Source organism: Gossypium arboreum, chromosome 8 (genome assembly GCF_025698485.1).
Source record: "Gossypium arboreum isolate Shixiya-1 chromosome 8, ASM2569848v2, whole genome shotgun sequence".
NCBI classification, from domain to species: Eukaryota; Viridiplantae; Streptophyta; class Magnoliopsida; order Malvales; family Malvaceae; genus Gossypium; species Gossypium arboreum.
The window spans coordinates 97,961,744-97,977,191 of NC_069077.1; the positions used below are offsets into that span (position 1 = coordinate 97,961,744).

The window sequence follows — 15,448 nt, forward strand, 5'->3', positions numbered from 1 at the left end:
CAACAAGAATAACTCATTACAAGTTAACTGTCAGATATATTTACAAACTTAATGAGAATAACCAAGTGTTATATACCATTTAATATTTTAATTTGAATCAAAGTCTCAGTAAGACAATCAGCTAGAATAAATAATAGATTGATCGGTTCCAAAGATGAAAATTCTTCTAGATGGTCAAATAGTGGAGGTGGGTGCTCCATAAGAGACCCAAGACATAAATAATAAGTAAAACTTTAGAAGAGATTCAGGTACCTAAAATTGAACTTTAAAATAATGAAAATAAGAGATCTCGATAAGTTATGTTAATTCGAGAAAATATGGAACTGAATAATAAAAGTGGCCGACAATAATTTTACATGCAATATTATTATTGAAATAATAAAATAAAAGGAGGATCTTAAATAAATATATTAAAAAATATAGATATGGAATAAATTGATCAAAATAGAAAGACGCAACTTAAGTACAATTAAATTTGTGGAGGTTTTGGACCAGTAGTCCAAATATCTAAAGGTATAAAGCCAATGAGGGTGGAAATGAAGTAGTTTTGCAAAAGTGGAATAAAAATATAAATTTTTTCACTAAGCACTAACAATAGTTATGAAAAGATATAATATTCTTTTGTAGTGGATGCAATAACTTTAAGATATATTATTAAACCGACAGTTCAGTAAAAGATTTAACTTGCATCTAATGGTTGTTACAACCTTTTATGAATCACTATATAGTAAATTTTATATTAAAATCCTTGAATGATTTAGAATACTAGAAGCATATTGAAATTCTCGAGAAATTTTTCATTCATATAAATTGAAATAATTTGAACATATGTGGTAAATAGTAGTTGAAGGAGGATTATAAAATGATCCAAAATACCTATTTGTATTTATATAGAGGATCATAATTAAAATTTGTTATGATTATTATTGAAACTCCTCAAGAGATCAAAATATATTTTTCCAAAATTTCCCTTACTCATGACTTTAAAAAAATTGGTGATATAAATGCTTAGGAAATACATTCAAATAGTCATTTGAAAGACTAATAATCAAGATTGAATATGTAGAATATGAGAAATATGTGATGTTTTCATGAGGGGAGTAAATATGTGCTGTACTCTACCGAGATTTTGTCCCATTGAGTTTTCCTGGTAAGATTTTTAATGAGACAACATATTATCCGTATTATAGATATGTGTACTCTTTTTCCTTCACTAGGATTTTTTTCCCACAAGATTTTTATCTTAGTAAGTTTTAACGAGGCACATTATCTACCAATGGACATCCAAGGGGGAGTGTTATGAATATTTTATTAACTGTATGGCCATTAATATCAATATAAGTTTTGATGTACTTTAAAATTCTAATAATCATTAGAAGTAGATCTCTACTTCATTTATATTTCTTATGCCTATAAATAGTGACTTTGGAGAAGCTTTGTAAATATTCTGATTGATTAATAAAATACGCACTCTTTTTTGCTCTCCCATTTTCTTTGTTCTTTACTCCCTGTCTATTTGTTTTATAACAGAAGGGTTTCTGTTGTAAATTTTTCCTCTAGAAATGTTTTCTATCATTTCTTGTCACATGTCAAATTTATATAGCCTCAATACATTAAAACTTAAGGAACTCGTAATATATATATATATATATATATATATATGATATGAAAGGAAGGTCAATTTTATTAACACGGTTGCATTTTTTTTAGTTCCAGTTTCTTTATTATGTCTAAATTTGATATTTAATTCCTATGCTTTAATTTCTAACGTAATTTGGTCTTTATATTTTTATAATGTTATTAATTTAGTCGAGACAGTTAATATGGTTATCTTTTTTACTAAAATACTACATGAATAGATATATTTGCATTTCTTTTCTTTTCTTTTCTTTTTTAATATTACAAGACGATAGTTAAATTTTAATTTTGGCTCCTAGACTCTACTACAACTTTCATATAATCTATGTACTTTGATTTTTGGTATAATTTGATCCTTATATTTTTTAATGTTATTAATAAATCTAAATAATTAATATTATTAACTATTTCAATCAAAATGATAACCTCAATTAGAGCTATCCAATTGGCATTGGAATTGTTCACTTCATATCCTTGGTTTTATGCGAAGAAATTGCAGGTTGAGTCTGATTCAGTTACGGTTGTATCGTGGGTGACAATGAAGGAGCTTTGATTTTAGTGTTTGTGGGATGTTTTTGTTTCTATTGATTACTATATTGCTATTATCAAAGATGTTGAATATATCAATCTGCTTAGAGAAGCCAATGGGTTTTCTTTCTTCTTGTTTTCTTATATTTTGTTCTCTTACTTTCTTCGTCTTTTTGCAACTAGTGTTCCGAAAATTAGCCTTTATTCTACGCTTGAAAGAAGGATTCCCAAGTTTCATAGTTGGTACCTGTATCAATGGAAAATGAATTAGCAAATCTGACACTCAACGAAGAAGAGGATGAAATTTTGTAAATTCAAGTAGATCCAATCTCAGGAAAAGAAAGGGGTGAGTTCCAATTAGTAGCTTGTTTCCTAACAACAAGTATAATCCACTTCCCAGCCATGAAGAGCACGATGGTGAATCTGTGGCATCCGGTCCGTGGAGTTTAGATTTGAGATTTGGGAGAAAAAGGTATTTATTTCAATTTTTTCATGTCATGGACATGGAACGGGTTCTTAAGGGATCACCTTGGACTTTGAACAATCACTTGTTGGTTCTTTATAGATTACAGTGGGGGGAGGATCCGTTAAAAGTGCCATTTATCTTTACCCCTTTTGGGTAAAAATTCATGACGTCCCTGTTGGTTTATTTTCTAAAAAATTAGCAGCACAATTGGGTAATTTTTTGGGGAAATTTTTGGAATACGATGGCGCAAACCTAGGGAAGGAAAATCATAAATACATGCGTATGAGGGCCCAGATTGACATTAGATGACCATTGAAAAGGAAAAAACAGGTTATGTTTAATGGAAGATGTTCATATGTCATATTTAAGTATGAACGACTATCTTTGTTCTATTTCTATTATGGCCATTTGGGACATAGTGATTCGTTTTGTAAAGCTAAGATGTTGCTTGGGGTGGAAATTACTAAATTAGGTTGGGATTTATCTTTTCGCGCTCAATCACGTAGAGCCTTATCGATGAACAGTATTTGGCTTAGAGAGGAAGATGATGACAAACGTAATGGGGATAGGAGGAACAATTGGGTTTCAAGGAACAGAATATAGGAAGAAGTTAATAATGGAAGAAGTGGAAAAGCTATTGATCTAATATTGGGTTTTAATCTAGAAGGGGGATAATCATATCTTGATTGACAAAAGGAAAATCTACCGTCATATTTGAAGAAAACAACTATGGAGCATGACTTGGAGGATGGTGTCCTATTTGGAGAAAAGGGGAAGAAGAGAGTTAGAAAGGCGATGAAAGATTTTTTGGCGAGAGAAGAAATTGATAGCTCAATGGCAAGAAATAGAAGATTGGTGGAAGTTAATCATTTATCATCGGTGGCTGCCAAGAGGCAAGCTGACTGGTCATAATGAAAATTTTGAGCTGGAATGTCCATGGTTTGGGAGGCCGCGGATGATTTGACAACTTTGGCATCTGCTGAAGATGTATAATCCCCATATCGTCTTTTTTATGGAGACAAATCTTGGTAATAGATAGATGGAATGGGTGCGCCAAAAATGTGGTTTTGTGCATGGTGTTAAGGTTGATTCAGAAGGTAGTAGAGGAGGCTTATGTTTGGTATAGAGACTGGATGTTTCGGTCATACTTCGATCTTTTTCAAAAATGCATATTGATGTGGAAATTGAGGATAATGAAATAAGAGTAAAATTGAGATTTACAAGTTTCTATGGGTCCCCTTATGCATAAGATAGGAACAAATCATGGGATGTTTTGAAAGTCTAAGTATTGTTGACTACAACCATTGGTTTGTTTGTGGGGACTTTAATGAAATAATGTATGGGTTTGAAAAGAAAGGAGGGTTGCCTAGGGATGAAAGAAGAATAGATCTATTTCGCAGAACTCTAGAGGAATAACAACTGATTGATGTAGGATATTCTGACAGATGGTTCATATGGGAAAGAGGCAATCTTTCGGAGACGAATATACGTGAAAGGCTGGACAGAGGAGTGGCTAATGCTAGATGGGTATCTATGTTTCCGGAGGTGAAAGTGCAACATTTAGTGTATTCTTTTTCAGACCATTGTCCTATCTTAATTAATATAAGTATCGAAGGAGGACGCTTGAAGAATAGAACTTTCAAATTTGAAGCCTAGTGGTCGTTGGAGGAATCTTTCCTTAATGAAATTAATAGAATTTAAGAGATGTCTTCAGGGGACTTGATGCAAAAGTTAGAAAACTTGAAGAAGGATTTCGACAAATGGGCTAGACAAATCCATAGGAATCAATAAAAGAGGAAGCAGGCTCTTATGGCTAAGTTATTAGAATTATATGAAACCGATAGAGATGATAATAATTTGGCTGAGTTGATCAACACAAAAATACACTTAAACTTTAAGATTGAAAAGGATGAACGCTACTGGGAATAGAGGGCTCGATTGAACTAGTTGAAATTTGAAGATAAAAATACAGCCTTTTTTTCACAGTCATGCAACACAACATAAGAAGAAAAATCTCATTCATAAGTTACTAAATGAATATGGCAGGGAAACAGAGGCCTTACAGGAAATGGAGGGAGTCGTTTGTTCATGTTTCCAGAAGTTATTCTTGGCAGGACAAAAAGGCCCTAATGAACATTTGTTATCAGGCATTAGCCGGTGCATACATGATGAGGATAATAAACAACTTACTGCGAAATATACGAAAGAAGTAATCAAAGCGGCAGTGTTTGAGATGGGATTTACGAAGGCTCCAAGAGAATATGGATTTCTAGGACTATTTTATCAGTAATGTTGGCGCACTATTGGATATGAAGTCATTGGTTACTGTCTACAACTTTTAAATGGTGATATGGAAGTTAGTTCAATTAACTCTACAAATATGGTGCTAATCCTAAAGAATTTTAGCCCTTCTAATATGACACATTTTCGTCCGATTAGTCTTTGTAATGTTCTTTATAAAATCTTTGCAAAGGCTATTACGAATCATTTTTTAGAGGTGATTGGTAAATGTATTGATGCTGCACAGCGTGCTTTTGTGCCAGGAAGATTAATATCTGATAACGTACTATTAGCTTATGAAATTCTGAATACGTTAAAGCAGAAGAGGATGGGGAAAGAAGGGTTCATAGCAATGAAACTCAATATGAGTAAAGCTTATGATAAAGTAGAATGGGACTTTATAAAGCAGATAATGATACGAATGGGTTTTGCAACTCGATGGATAGAGGCTATTATGCAATGTATTACAACTGTTTCTTATTCAGTGGTTATGAATGGACATCTAGGAGAGAAATTTCAACCGACCAGAGGACTTCGTCAGGGTGACCCATCAAGCCCATTTCTATTTCTTTTATGTGGTAAGGCCTTATCGAGTCTAATGCGACTAGCAGTAGTAGGAATGGTCCGCCAACCTCACACTTATTATTTGTAGATAACTGTATCCTATATGGGGAAGCAACAAGAAGGGGGCACATTTATTAAAAAAATATCTTACAAGAATATAGATTTTTCTTGGGTCAGTGTGGGAACTTTGATAAATCAACGGTGTTTTTCAGTAAAAACACATTAGAGGAAGATAAGCAACAGGTAGTCAATGTATTGGGAGTACGTAGTTCAAGCGAGCCAGAACGCTATCTGGGTCTGTCGAATATGGTGGGAAAGAGAAGAAATGAAGCTTTTCAAAATTTGAAAGATTGCCTTAAAAAACGTATCGATAACTAGAGTACCAGGTTTCTATCGCAAGGTGGGAAAGAAGTCTTTACTAAAGCAATTCTCCAAACTGTTCCAACTTATACGATGGCCTATTTTTTATTACCTCATTCTCTATGTGATGATCTTGAAAATATTATAGCAAAATATTGGTGGTAGAAGGGACATGGGAAAAGCGGAATTCATTGGTGCACTTGGAAAAATCTTTGTTTTTTAAAAGAAAATAGTGGTTTAGGTTTTCGAAATTTGAGCCAATTTAATATTGCGTTGCTTGCTAAACAACGATGGTGTCTGATTAATTATCCTAATTCATTACTAGCCAGGGTCTTAAAAGAAAAATACCATCTGAAATTGAATTTCCTAGAGGCTCAGTTAGGAACTTTACCTTCACTTACCTGGAAGAGCATTTGGGCAGCAAAGGGTCTCATTTAAAAAAGTTTATGCTGGCGAATTGGAACAGGAAATAAAGTCTCCATTTGGAATGATTGCTGGATCCAGGGGATTGAATTATTGGAAAGGCACAATAGTTCAGACAATATGCAGTTAGAGTTAGTATCAGATCTTATTGATAATGCGAATAGGAAATGAAGGGAAGAGCTGATTAGAAATACCTTTCACCCAGATGTTGCTCGTATAATTTTACAGATCCCATTATCGAAATCAGATCACGAGGACTTTCAAGTTTGGAGGGGCCAACCGACTGGTGAATACTCAGTTCGTAGTGCTTGTAAACTATTACAAAGTGCTAATCTGGATCCTAGTAATTATTTATTACAGGCCGAAATTAATTGGAAAGCTATGCAACTTACAGCTACCATCTAAGATTACAGTCATAATCTGGTGCATCTCCTTTAATTACATTCCTATATTGGCCAATCTCAGATATAGAAAATTAGTGACAAATGCTAGTTGTCCTCATTGTGGTTATGGGGAAGAAGATTGTCATCACATCTTCAGGCAATATCCTATAAGCACCGAAGTCTAGTAGTTATTAAATCTATCTTGGATCAGAAATATCATGCATCAAAATCTTTGGGAATGGCTTACCGCGATTTTCAAACAAGGAACAAACGAATAGTGCAAATACTTTTGTTATGCCTTATGGTTACTTTGGTATTCAAGGAATCATCTTTTGCATGAAAGGGTACATTCAACAGGCAAAAACCTTGTACAAAAAGTCTAGAACCATATAGCAGAATACGAAGGGATTAAAGCAAAGAAGATTTTATCAAACATGGTGCATAATCAAAGAACTGTGGAGGACTTACCGATTATGAAAATCCAGTTTGATGCTGCGTTCGATAGTAAAGATTTTAGATTGGCGTCAGGGCTAGTGGTCTGGGGTACGGTGAACAAGTATTTGGCCTCAAAATCGATTCTTCATAACAATATTGCATCTCCTTTTGCAGCAGAAGCATATGCAGGCTTGGAAGCAGTTAAGTTAGGAATCGAAATGGGTTTTCAAGAAATACAAATATTAGGTGATTCACTAACAGTAATCAAGAAATGTTAGTCAATAGAAACCGATTATTCAGTTATTGGAGCGATTATTAGAGACATCCAGAGTAAGAAATCATGTTTCCAAAAGATTGAGTTCAAGCATATGCAGAAAACGAAGAATACGAGAGCCCATAATATCACGAAGGAAGCATTGAAGAGAAGCGAGAGGGCATACCTAGAGAATAAAGAGAAGATTCATCACAATGTTGGTGTAGCAGAGCAATGGGCAAGGAATCCGGACTAAGAAGATAAAGAAAGGATTTGGTTCTAAAGCAGATAGAAAAGAAAGATATTCTTGGGCAGTGCTATCGTCAAACGGATGGAGCAAATGGGACAGATGAAATGAAACGATGAGAATGATTAATGGTTTCTAGCCGTTGGAAGATTGACTAAGGGTAGATTAGGTTTCCCTTTTTCAAGGCGTATTTATTTTCTGATGATTCATTATTTTTCTGTTTCTTTTATTATTTCTTTATGTTTTGATGGTCTCCACTTCAGACTGTGGAAGCCCGGTTTGATATTTTGGGCTTGTCTTAATAAGCCTGAAACCTTTGTTTTTTTAGTTTATAAATACCCAGTCAATCCTTGATAAAAAAAACATTAATTTACTTACTTTGATGACAAAAAAAAAATACAATGATGTTAATGATAAATAGTTGGATAGAATACATTAGCCTTTTTTTGGTGAATTTGTATTGGTAAAAAACTATATTGATCTTTAACCAATTTTCCCAATTGACCTGAATTATGCAAGCTTAAGTTATGATGAATCTCTCTTGTAGTATTTTATTAATAAAAAAATCAAGCAAAATACATATTATGATAGTTGATCATGCATAGCTATTTATAGGCATGTCTAAATCCTACTTGAACCTTAAGTAATTACTAAATCTCTTAAGACTTAGTGTCCATTTGGAGATGTTTACCTCTAGTGCAGTGCGTTTTTAGCTTTGTTTGTTTCTCACGCTATAGTATCTAATTCACTGTCACTGTAATTTTTACACTAACCCTAGATAAACGCATTACCCATCTGAAGGGGCCCTTAGTCAACTATCTTGCAAAGTAAATAACATAAACCTCTTTAAAACTAGTCAAACACTTATTGATCTAAGATATTAAAAAAATTTGAAACAAATAAATACAAAAAATATAAGAGTTAATGAAAACATTGTCAGGCTTATATATATAATCAAAATTAAGCTTTATAATTGAACCAAATATAATTTAAAAGTTTATCCAAACTCAAAAACTCACAATTCATGATGTAATCACATTCAAACAATTTTGTTTGTGCAATTTTCACTAAAATGACCATATCTTGAGCTCTTAAAGTCGAAATTAGATTATTTAAAATGCATTTTGAAGCTAAGAGAATGATCATTCATCGGTTATAAGATATCTCAACCCATAATACCTAGATCCTATCCAAAAATGCGTTACAAGTTTATTGATCTTCTAGACTTAAAAATTGACAACTTTGATGAAATTGATTTAATGAATTTCAACCTATCCATACATGCCTCATTCTTTTACCCTAACGAGCTTGAATTTTTGTTTTAAAGAAAAAATCATAATATGTATTTGCAGCATTATTTTTATTATTACATAACTATCAAGTAAATATGTATTTTAAAATTCAAAATGTCACATAACATAATTTAATAAAAGAATTTTAAATTTTTAAATCTAAAAATAGATAGTTTAAGTTTCTGAAAATAAATGTATGAAAATTAAATTTCTAGTGTACAAAATATATGAAAATTTAGAGTATATTCTAACCTTTAAATTTTTAGTCTATAATTTAATACAAATAAATAATAACCCAACACGAAGCCTAAGATGATAACTAGTAATAACAAATAATGAAGGAATTCCGTTGGAACCAAACAAGTCATATATTGTTGTTGCTGCCAAACAAAATAAGTATTATAATGAATCCAAAATGGAAAGAGAAAACACCCAAAAAGTGCAGAAGTGCGCGGAGAAAGTGGGTTTCAAACGTGACCCTATCTCAAAGCTCATCCTAGCTTAGCATCAAACAAAAACTCATGGCAGCCAAACCGCACTAAAATCTATAAAGTATAAGTTCGAATGAAAAAGAAATTTACAAAATGCTATGCTTCAACTGCAGTCACACAGACACTTGAAGATGAGGTTCAGATGATATATATATCTTTGTGGCACATAGAAGCTTTCCCCGCATCCATATAAGATTAAAATAGGGTGGGAGATATTAGTGTTAGTCATTCCATATTTAATGATTGGTGTACATGTATTTTATTACAAGATTGAGATTGGGAATTGGTGCCCATCTCTGTGATTGCTTTTAAAAAACTGTGGAACTCATTGTCCACGTGTTGGCATAGAAGAGAAGCAGGAGTCTTCTTGGTGAGTTCCTTCCATAACCTTTCCAAATACAAACATGTCCACCACGATCATTTCTGTCTCAGTTTTTCCATAGGATCATTTCCCATTAATCTATATATTATATCCTTTTTCCTGTAGAAAAAACCAGGGGCTGCCTCCTATATCATCTTTCATCAGTGCTCTCAACTAAAACCTCGCATTTTCCCATGTGAGTCTCTCTTTCTCTCTCAGTTGCTTGAAATGAGCAAGTGCTATTTTGTTTGTTTTCTTTTAGATTAATCAATGAAAGGGTATGGATATAAATTCATTCCTCTCTTCTTTCCTATCTTACTGTCAAATTAGCGGTCGTCTACTAATTATTGAGTGAATTTAATAATGTAAATGTGAGAGTATAGGCAATAAAAATATCATTATCTTAATTAAAAAACATGTCAGGTCCAATTAACTGACTTAGAGAAAGTACAAGGAAGAGTCATTAATATAAGAAAATATTTACGTATCAAGGGGGGGGGGGGGTGAAGTTCGTGATTCCATGTCTTGTGGGTTGTTAAAGTACAAAGGAACACATGGAATTTAGCTGCTGATTCATTTCACAATAGAATTAATAAGAGTATGTTTTAGCAAGGGAATTAATGTTCCTAGAGCTTGGGAATCTTTATGACTAGGTGACTAACGATATTGGTGAGGACGAGTATGTAGTCTTCTTGGCTTGGTGTTTGTGCCTTTGATTAATGGACAAAGCTCAGCGTAATCATAGCCGACCTGCTAGATTATGATCCCACAATTATGGTCTAACAAATAATAAGTTTTATAAAATAATTCTAGGCATTGTTTTTTTTATTGGGAGCTTAGTTTTAAAAGCACAACATAGTGGATGATTTGTCTGCTTTTCTACAGTTTTAAATCTCATACCCCATGTGCTCTTCTCAGTTCAGGCTATCTCAAAAAAATTAAAGAGAGACTGATAAGAGTGTGAGAGAGATTGATATAATTCGAGCAAGATGTGATGTAAGGTAAACGAGTAGCACCAAAAAACCATGGTGGCATACATGCAGGAAAATAATAAAACTGTGGGGTCCCTAACAAAGGCATTATGGACGATTACAAACCCTCGATCTGCTCCATAAAATTCCCAAAACCGTTTTTATGCCTTTCTGATTCTGGTACTGAATGATGTTACCGTGGCCTATGAATAGGAAAATATTGTACCATGAACATAATAATTGAAAACATCTACGTTTCTTGTCATCTCTTTCTGTAGCTCCATCACTCTCCCAAAGAGATTACAACTGTTTTTCCCATCAATATGAATTAAATGATTTCTTCATACATACGAATATGCAAAAGTATTATTTTATGGGATTATTTCATGAGGCAAGGGCAGAACTGATCTGATTGCCCGGAAGTTGAGTGGATTTTGCTGTCAGTCGTATGAACATTAAGGCATTTTCTATATGTAGAGCAACATTAATTGATCAAAGAATTGTACCAATTAACAGCAGTGGGTTCACTGTAGTGGGACTGTGTCTAATCTTGTACGGTTGTTCAGTGCACCATATAGGATAATCGTTGGGCAAAATGTCAAACCGGTCTGTTATCATGTTGCATGTTTAGTGCAGTCAAGGCAGTTTATCTTGTTTATAATTAATACCTTTCTTGGAAAGCTGATTAATGCATCATCTGGATCTGATTACCGATTACGCATGTTGATTGGACCAATGACTAGATCACTATATTATACACAAAACTTTCAAGCATATATGATTATACTAAAACTTTAACTGCTTTGAATACATATTTTTATATATCTATTTTTCTAATATCTTATTTGTTTGTGAGTATACAGGTAAAATACCCTGAAATTTATTTGCTTGGACCGACAAAGGATTGAAATGCTGCCATTAATAAAGGCGACAACCCTTTGATTCCCCTCTGATCTTTGCACATAACTGTCTCTCTCTCTCCCTCTCCCTCCATAGGCCATCTCTTTTTTTACTCTTCTTACTATTTGTGGTTGCAGGAACAGTGAACCTTAGCACCTCATAATATAATGCTTGTCATACCCTTGATTTGCACTATATCCCCTTCTATCTTCCACAGGCTACTTTGATTTGCCTATAAACTCTTCCATTCTGTGGCTTTTCTTTAAGCTATTAGCTTTTCTTGATCTTCCGCCTACATTTTATTGAATCATCAGTATTCTTTTCTGTATCAAATAAGTAAACTCGTCTCCTTAATTCTCTTTATTATAGCTTGATATGGATTATCAGCCTAATACTTCTCTTCGTTTAAGCCTATCCAACAATCAACCCAACCTAGAGCTTGTGCTTGAACCATCATCGTCTTCCTTGTCGCCCCACAGTCCAGCTGCTCCTCGAATTTTCTCTTGTAACTACTGCAAAAGAAAGTTCTATAGCTCACAAGCACTTGGAGGCCACCAAAATGCCCACAAACTAGAAAGGACTCTTGCCAAGAAAAGCAGAGAGCTAAGCTCAGTTGTCAGGGCACATGGGGGATCCAGTATCAGTGGTTCGAGTCATGACCAACGTATCCAGTCACCAATGGCCACGTTTGAACAACATGGTCGAGCTGGCAGGTTTACTGGAGAAATGAGCTATGGAAGAACAGACGTGAACTACAGCTCCATGGGATACAGAAATGAGAATGTTGAAGATGAGTTTAGTCAGCTTGACTTATCCTTAAGGCTTTGACATTTAAGTTGCACTGTAATTCATTTGAATTTGTATTTTCATGTTATTCTTATTATACGCTTATATGTTTGAAATGCCAAATTATTCTTAATAGAAAAAAAAAAAAAGAAAAAGAAAAAAAGAAAGTCTGAGGCATGCATGTGAACATTTTTATTAGAAAATAATTTTGAGGCTAATTTTTCTTTTATGCCTTTGATATACACATATATATGGTGAGAAAACGTTTGGTTTATGGATCGTTGCAATAAGAAATGAACAAGGAAACAATTGAAGCCACAATTGTTTATGCAATCTGGTTTTATACTATGCGACCGAGATCTTGTTTAGAGATCAATTTAATATTGAATCATACAAGTTCTAATTTAAACTCAACTATCCTAAAGATGGTAGCTGTCTTGTTTTCTCAATGAAAGGTTATTACACATTTTCAGAAAATAACAATAAACTCATTATGATGCACTAGATGTAGTAAATTAGCCATAAACTATTATAATATTTTGAATGTTTGAATTAATGAAATATATTAGTATAGATGTGTTTAATGGTTTTGCATGAAATGCAAATGGGTAAATAAATATTTGCTTATTGAATATCTAAAAATTATTAAGTTATATTGATAAACTGTAATATATACATATTTTTACCCCATATTTGGCATATTTATGGATGATTTTTTTCTTGATTTTATTAAATTCGATACTCCTAATCCTTTAAATTCATGTGTTATACTTAGGCAAGCTTGGGATAACAAAAAAGAGCGAGAAACGGGCCAAAAACGGACAAATTGGGCCTAAATCAATGTTTCATACGGCCTAGGCAATTCCACACGGGTAGGCCACACGCCCGTTTGTCATGGCCGTGTCGACATTAATCCAAGTCAAAATTGCACACGGCCTGAGCATCTTCACACAGGCGTGGTACACGGCCATGTCCCTGTCGAGCCCAAGTCTAGTTCTACTCGGAAAAGGCATATTTTGGGCTAATTTTGGCATTCAAAAGTCTATATAAAGACCCTAGAAGAGGATGAGAAGGACACACAGAGTTGGAGGCAGAAAACACTCGCGACTAGCAATCGGAATCACCTCAGAGCCAGTATCTACATCAAGATTGAAGATTTCCATCCAATTTCCTAGACGTTCTTGGGTTTCTTTATGTTTTGTTGTTTTCTAAACTTTGAGATGTTTTCCATTATTATGATGAACTAAACTTCCTAAATACCCAAGAGAGATGAACCCTATGACGAATCTTATTATGCTTTGATTTATATGATAAATATTTGTTCTTATTCTTAATTATGAGTTTTAATTCTTGCTTTAATATTTCAGGATATTAATCCAGGTTTTTGATAAACTTATTCGGTGGAGCAAAAGTCCCTGTTTAAGAGTAGATCAGTCATAATTAAGCGGAGTTGATTGCAATCCTAGAGATAGGACGACAAAAATCTACCGGATTAGAGTCGAATCTAATAAGGGAATCCATAGATCGAGTTAATGTGACAATAACGGTTTTAATTAGAAAGAGATTTCAATTAATCAACCTAGAGCCAGTTGTTCTTAGTCTCGAGAGAGATATTAACATAAATTAGGGATTTCTACGGAATAAGTCAAGTGAATAAATCATCTAAGTCAAAGGTAATAAGTGAAGTCTAGGTGGATTCTTTCTTGGGTATTGTCTTCTCAATTAGTTTCCTAAAGTATTTTCCAACTTTCGTCTCTATCGTGATCTTAGATAAATTAGAAAATTATTTTAGGATAAAAAACACCCTTAAATCTTAAGCTAGATAATAAAAAGAGAGTAACTACTAGTACTTTTAGTCCTTGTGGATATGATATTCCGGTCTCACCAGAACTACACTACTGTTTGATAGGTGCGCTTGCCTTAAGTCAAATTATTAGTTAGTTTCACGACCATCAAGTTTCTAGCGCTGTTGCCGGGGACTAAGATATTAGGAATGTTTAATTTTTATTACTTTAGCAATTTTTTTTTATTTTTTTATTGCAGTTTAATTTTATCTTTGCTTAAATTACTAAATTTTCTTTTATTTACTTCTGGCAGGTTTTTATAGTTTATGACTAGAAGAAACATGTCAGGACCTTTACTTTTTGATAGTGAGATTGAAAGCATAGCTCGTAGAAATCAAAGAAAGATAAGGCGAAGCCTACGATACATAGAGGAAGGGCAAGAGGACGATATTCAACCCACAACCGAGGAGATGGCTGATAATCATAATAATCCGCTACCTCCTGTGGCTGTTGCGAACCCAGTAAGTCAGGATCCTGCTCCTCGTACTATGTATGATTATGCTAAACCTAGCTTAATAGGAGCTGAATCGAGTATAGTTAAACCTGCTATTGCTGCAAATAATTTTGAATTGAAACCTAACACAATTCAAATGATACAATAGTTTGTTCAATTTGATGGTTTGCAGGATGAGGATCCAAACACTCATTTAGCAAACTTTCTGGAATTCTGCGACACCTTTAAGACCAATGGCATTTCTGACGATGCCATTCGCCTTTAGTTATTTCCTTTTCATTGAGGAATAAGGCTAAACAGTGGTTGAACTCATTACCATGAAAATCAATCACCACTTAGGAACAAATGACCGAAAAGTTTTTGCTTAAATATTTCTCGTCGGCTAAAACAACTAAACTAAGGAATGATATTTCTTCTTTTGTGCAGATGGATTTACTAAAGCTCTATGATGCATGGGAGAGATACAAGGACCTATTAAGAAGGTGCCTTCACCACGGGATACCACTTTGGCTACAAGTTCAAACTTTTCACAACGGTCTGAACCCCTCAACTAGATAGATGATTGACGCAGCTGCTGGTGGGACTATTAATAATAAGACACCTGCAGAGGCCTATGAATTTATAGAAGATATGTCATTGAATAATTATCAGTGGCAAGTCATGAGGACAAAGCCGACGAAAGCGGCTGGCGTTTTTAATGTCGATTCGGTTACTATGCTCTCTAATCATGTAGAACTTTTGAGTAGAAAAATTGATGGTTTACTTTGTTCTT

The 15,448-nt window shown here is 33.8% G+C and overlaps 1 protein-coding gene and 1 non-coding gene across 3 annotated transcripts; one reads left to right on the forward strand and one right to left on the reverse strand.

Moving 5' to 3' along the window:
• The first annotated feature begins 9,529 nt into the window (after nt 1-9,529).
• LOC108475766 (zinc finger protein 2) lies at nt 9,530-12,584 on the forward strand. Of its 2 annotated transcripts, XM_017777753.2 has the most exons (3): nt 9,530-9,730; nt 9,848-9,917; nt 11,556-12,584. In XM_017777753.2, exon 3 carries the CDS (start codon nt 11,968-11,970, stop codon nt 12,418-12,420), a length of 453 nt encoding a protein of 150 aa, XP_017633242.1. In that variant the 5' UTR covers nt 9,530-9,730; nt 9,848-9,917; nt 11,556-11,967; the 3' UTR covers nt 12,421-12,584. The 2 variants fall into 2 exon arrangements, with proteins under 2 accessions (XP_017633242.1, XP_017633243.1); XM_017777754.2 differs by having other exon boundaries at nt 9,530-9,917.
• Nucleotides 12,585-15,069: 2,485 nt separating this feature from the next.
• On the reverse strand, nt 15,070-15,176 carry LOC128280171 (small nucleolar RNA R71). Its single transcript, XR_008270351.1, has one exon. It is a non-coding gene; the product is annotated as a small nucleolar RNA R71 (small nucleolar RNA).
• Nucleotides 15,177-15,448: the final 272 nt, after the last annotated feature.

What these genes read in the sequence shown, in the direction of transcription:
- LOC108475766 (XM_017777754.2), top strand. Translation starts at nt 11,968, where the DNA reads ATGGATTATCAGCCTAATACTTCTCTTCGTTTAAGCCTATCCAACAAT.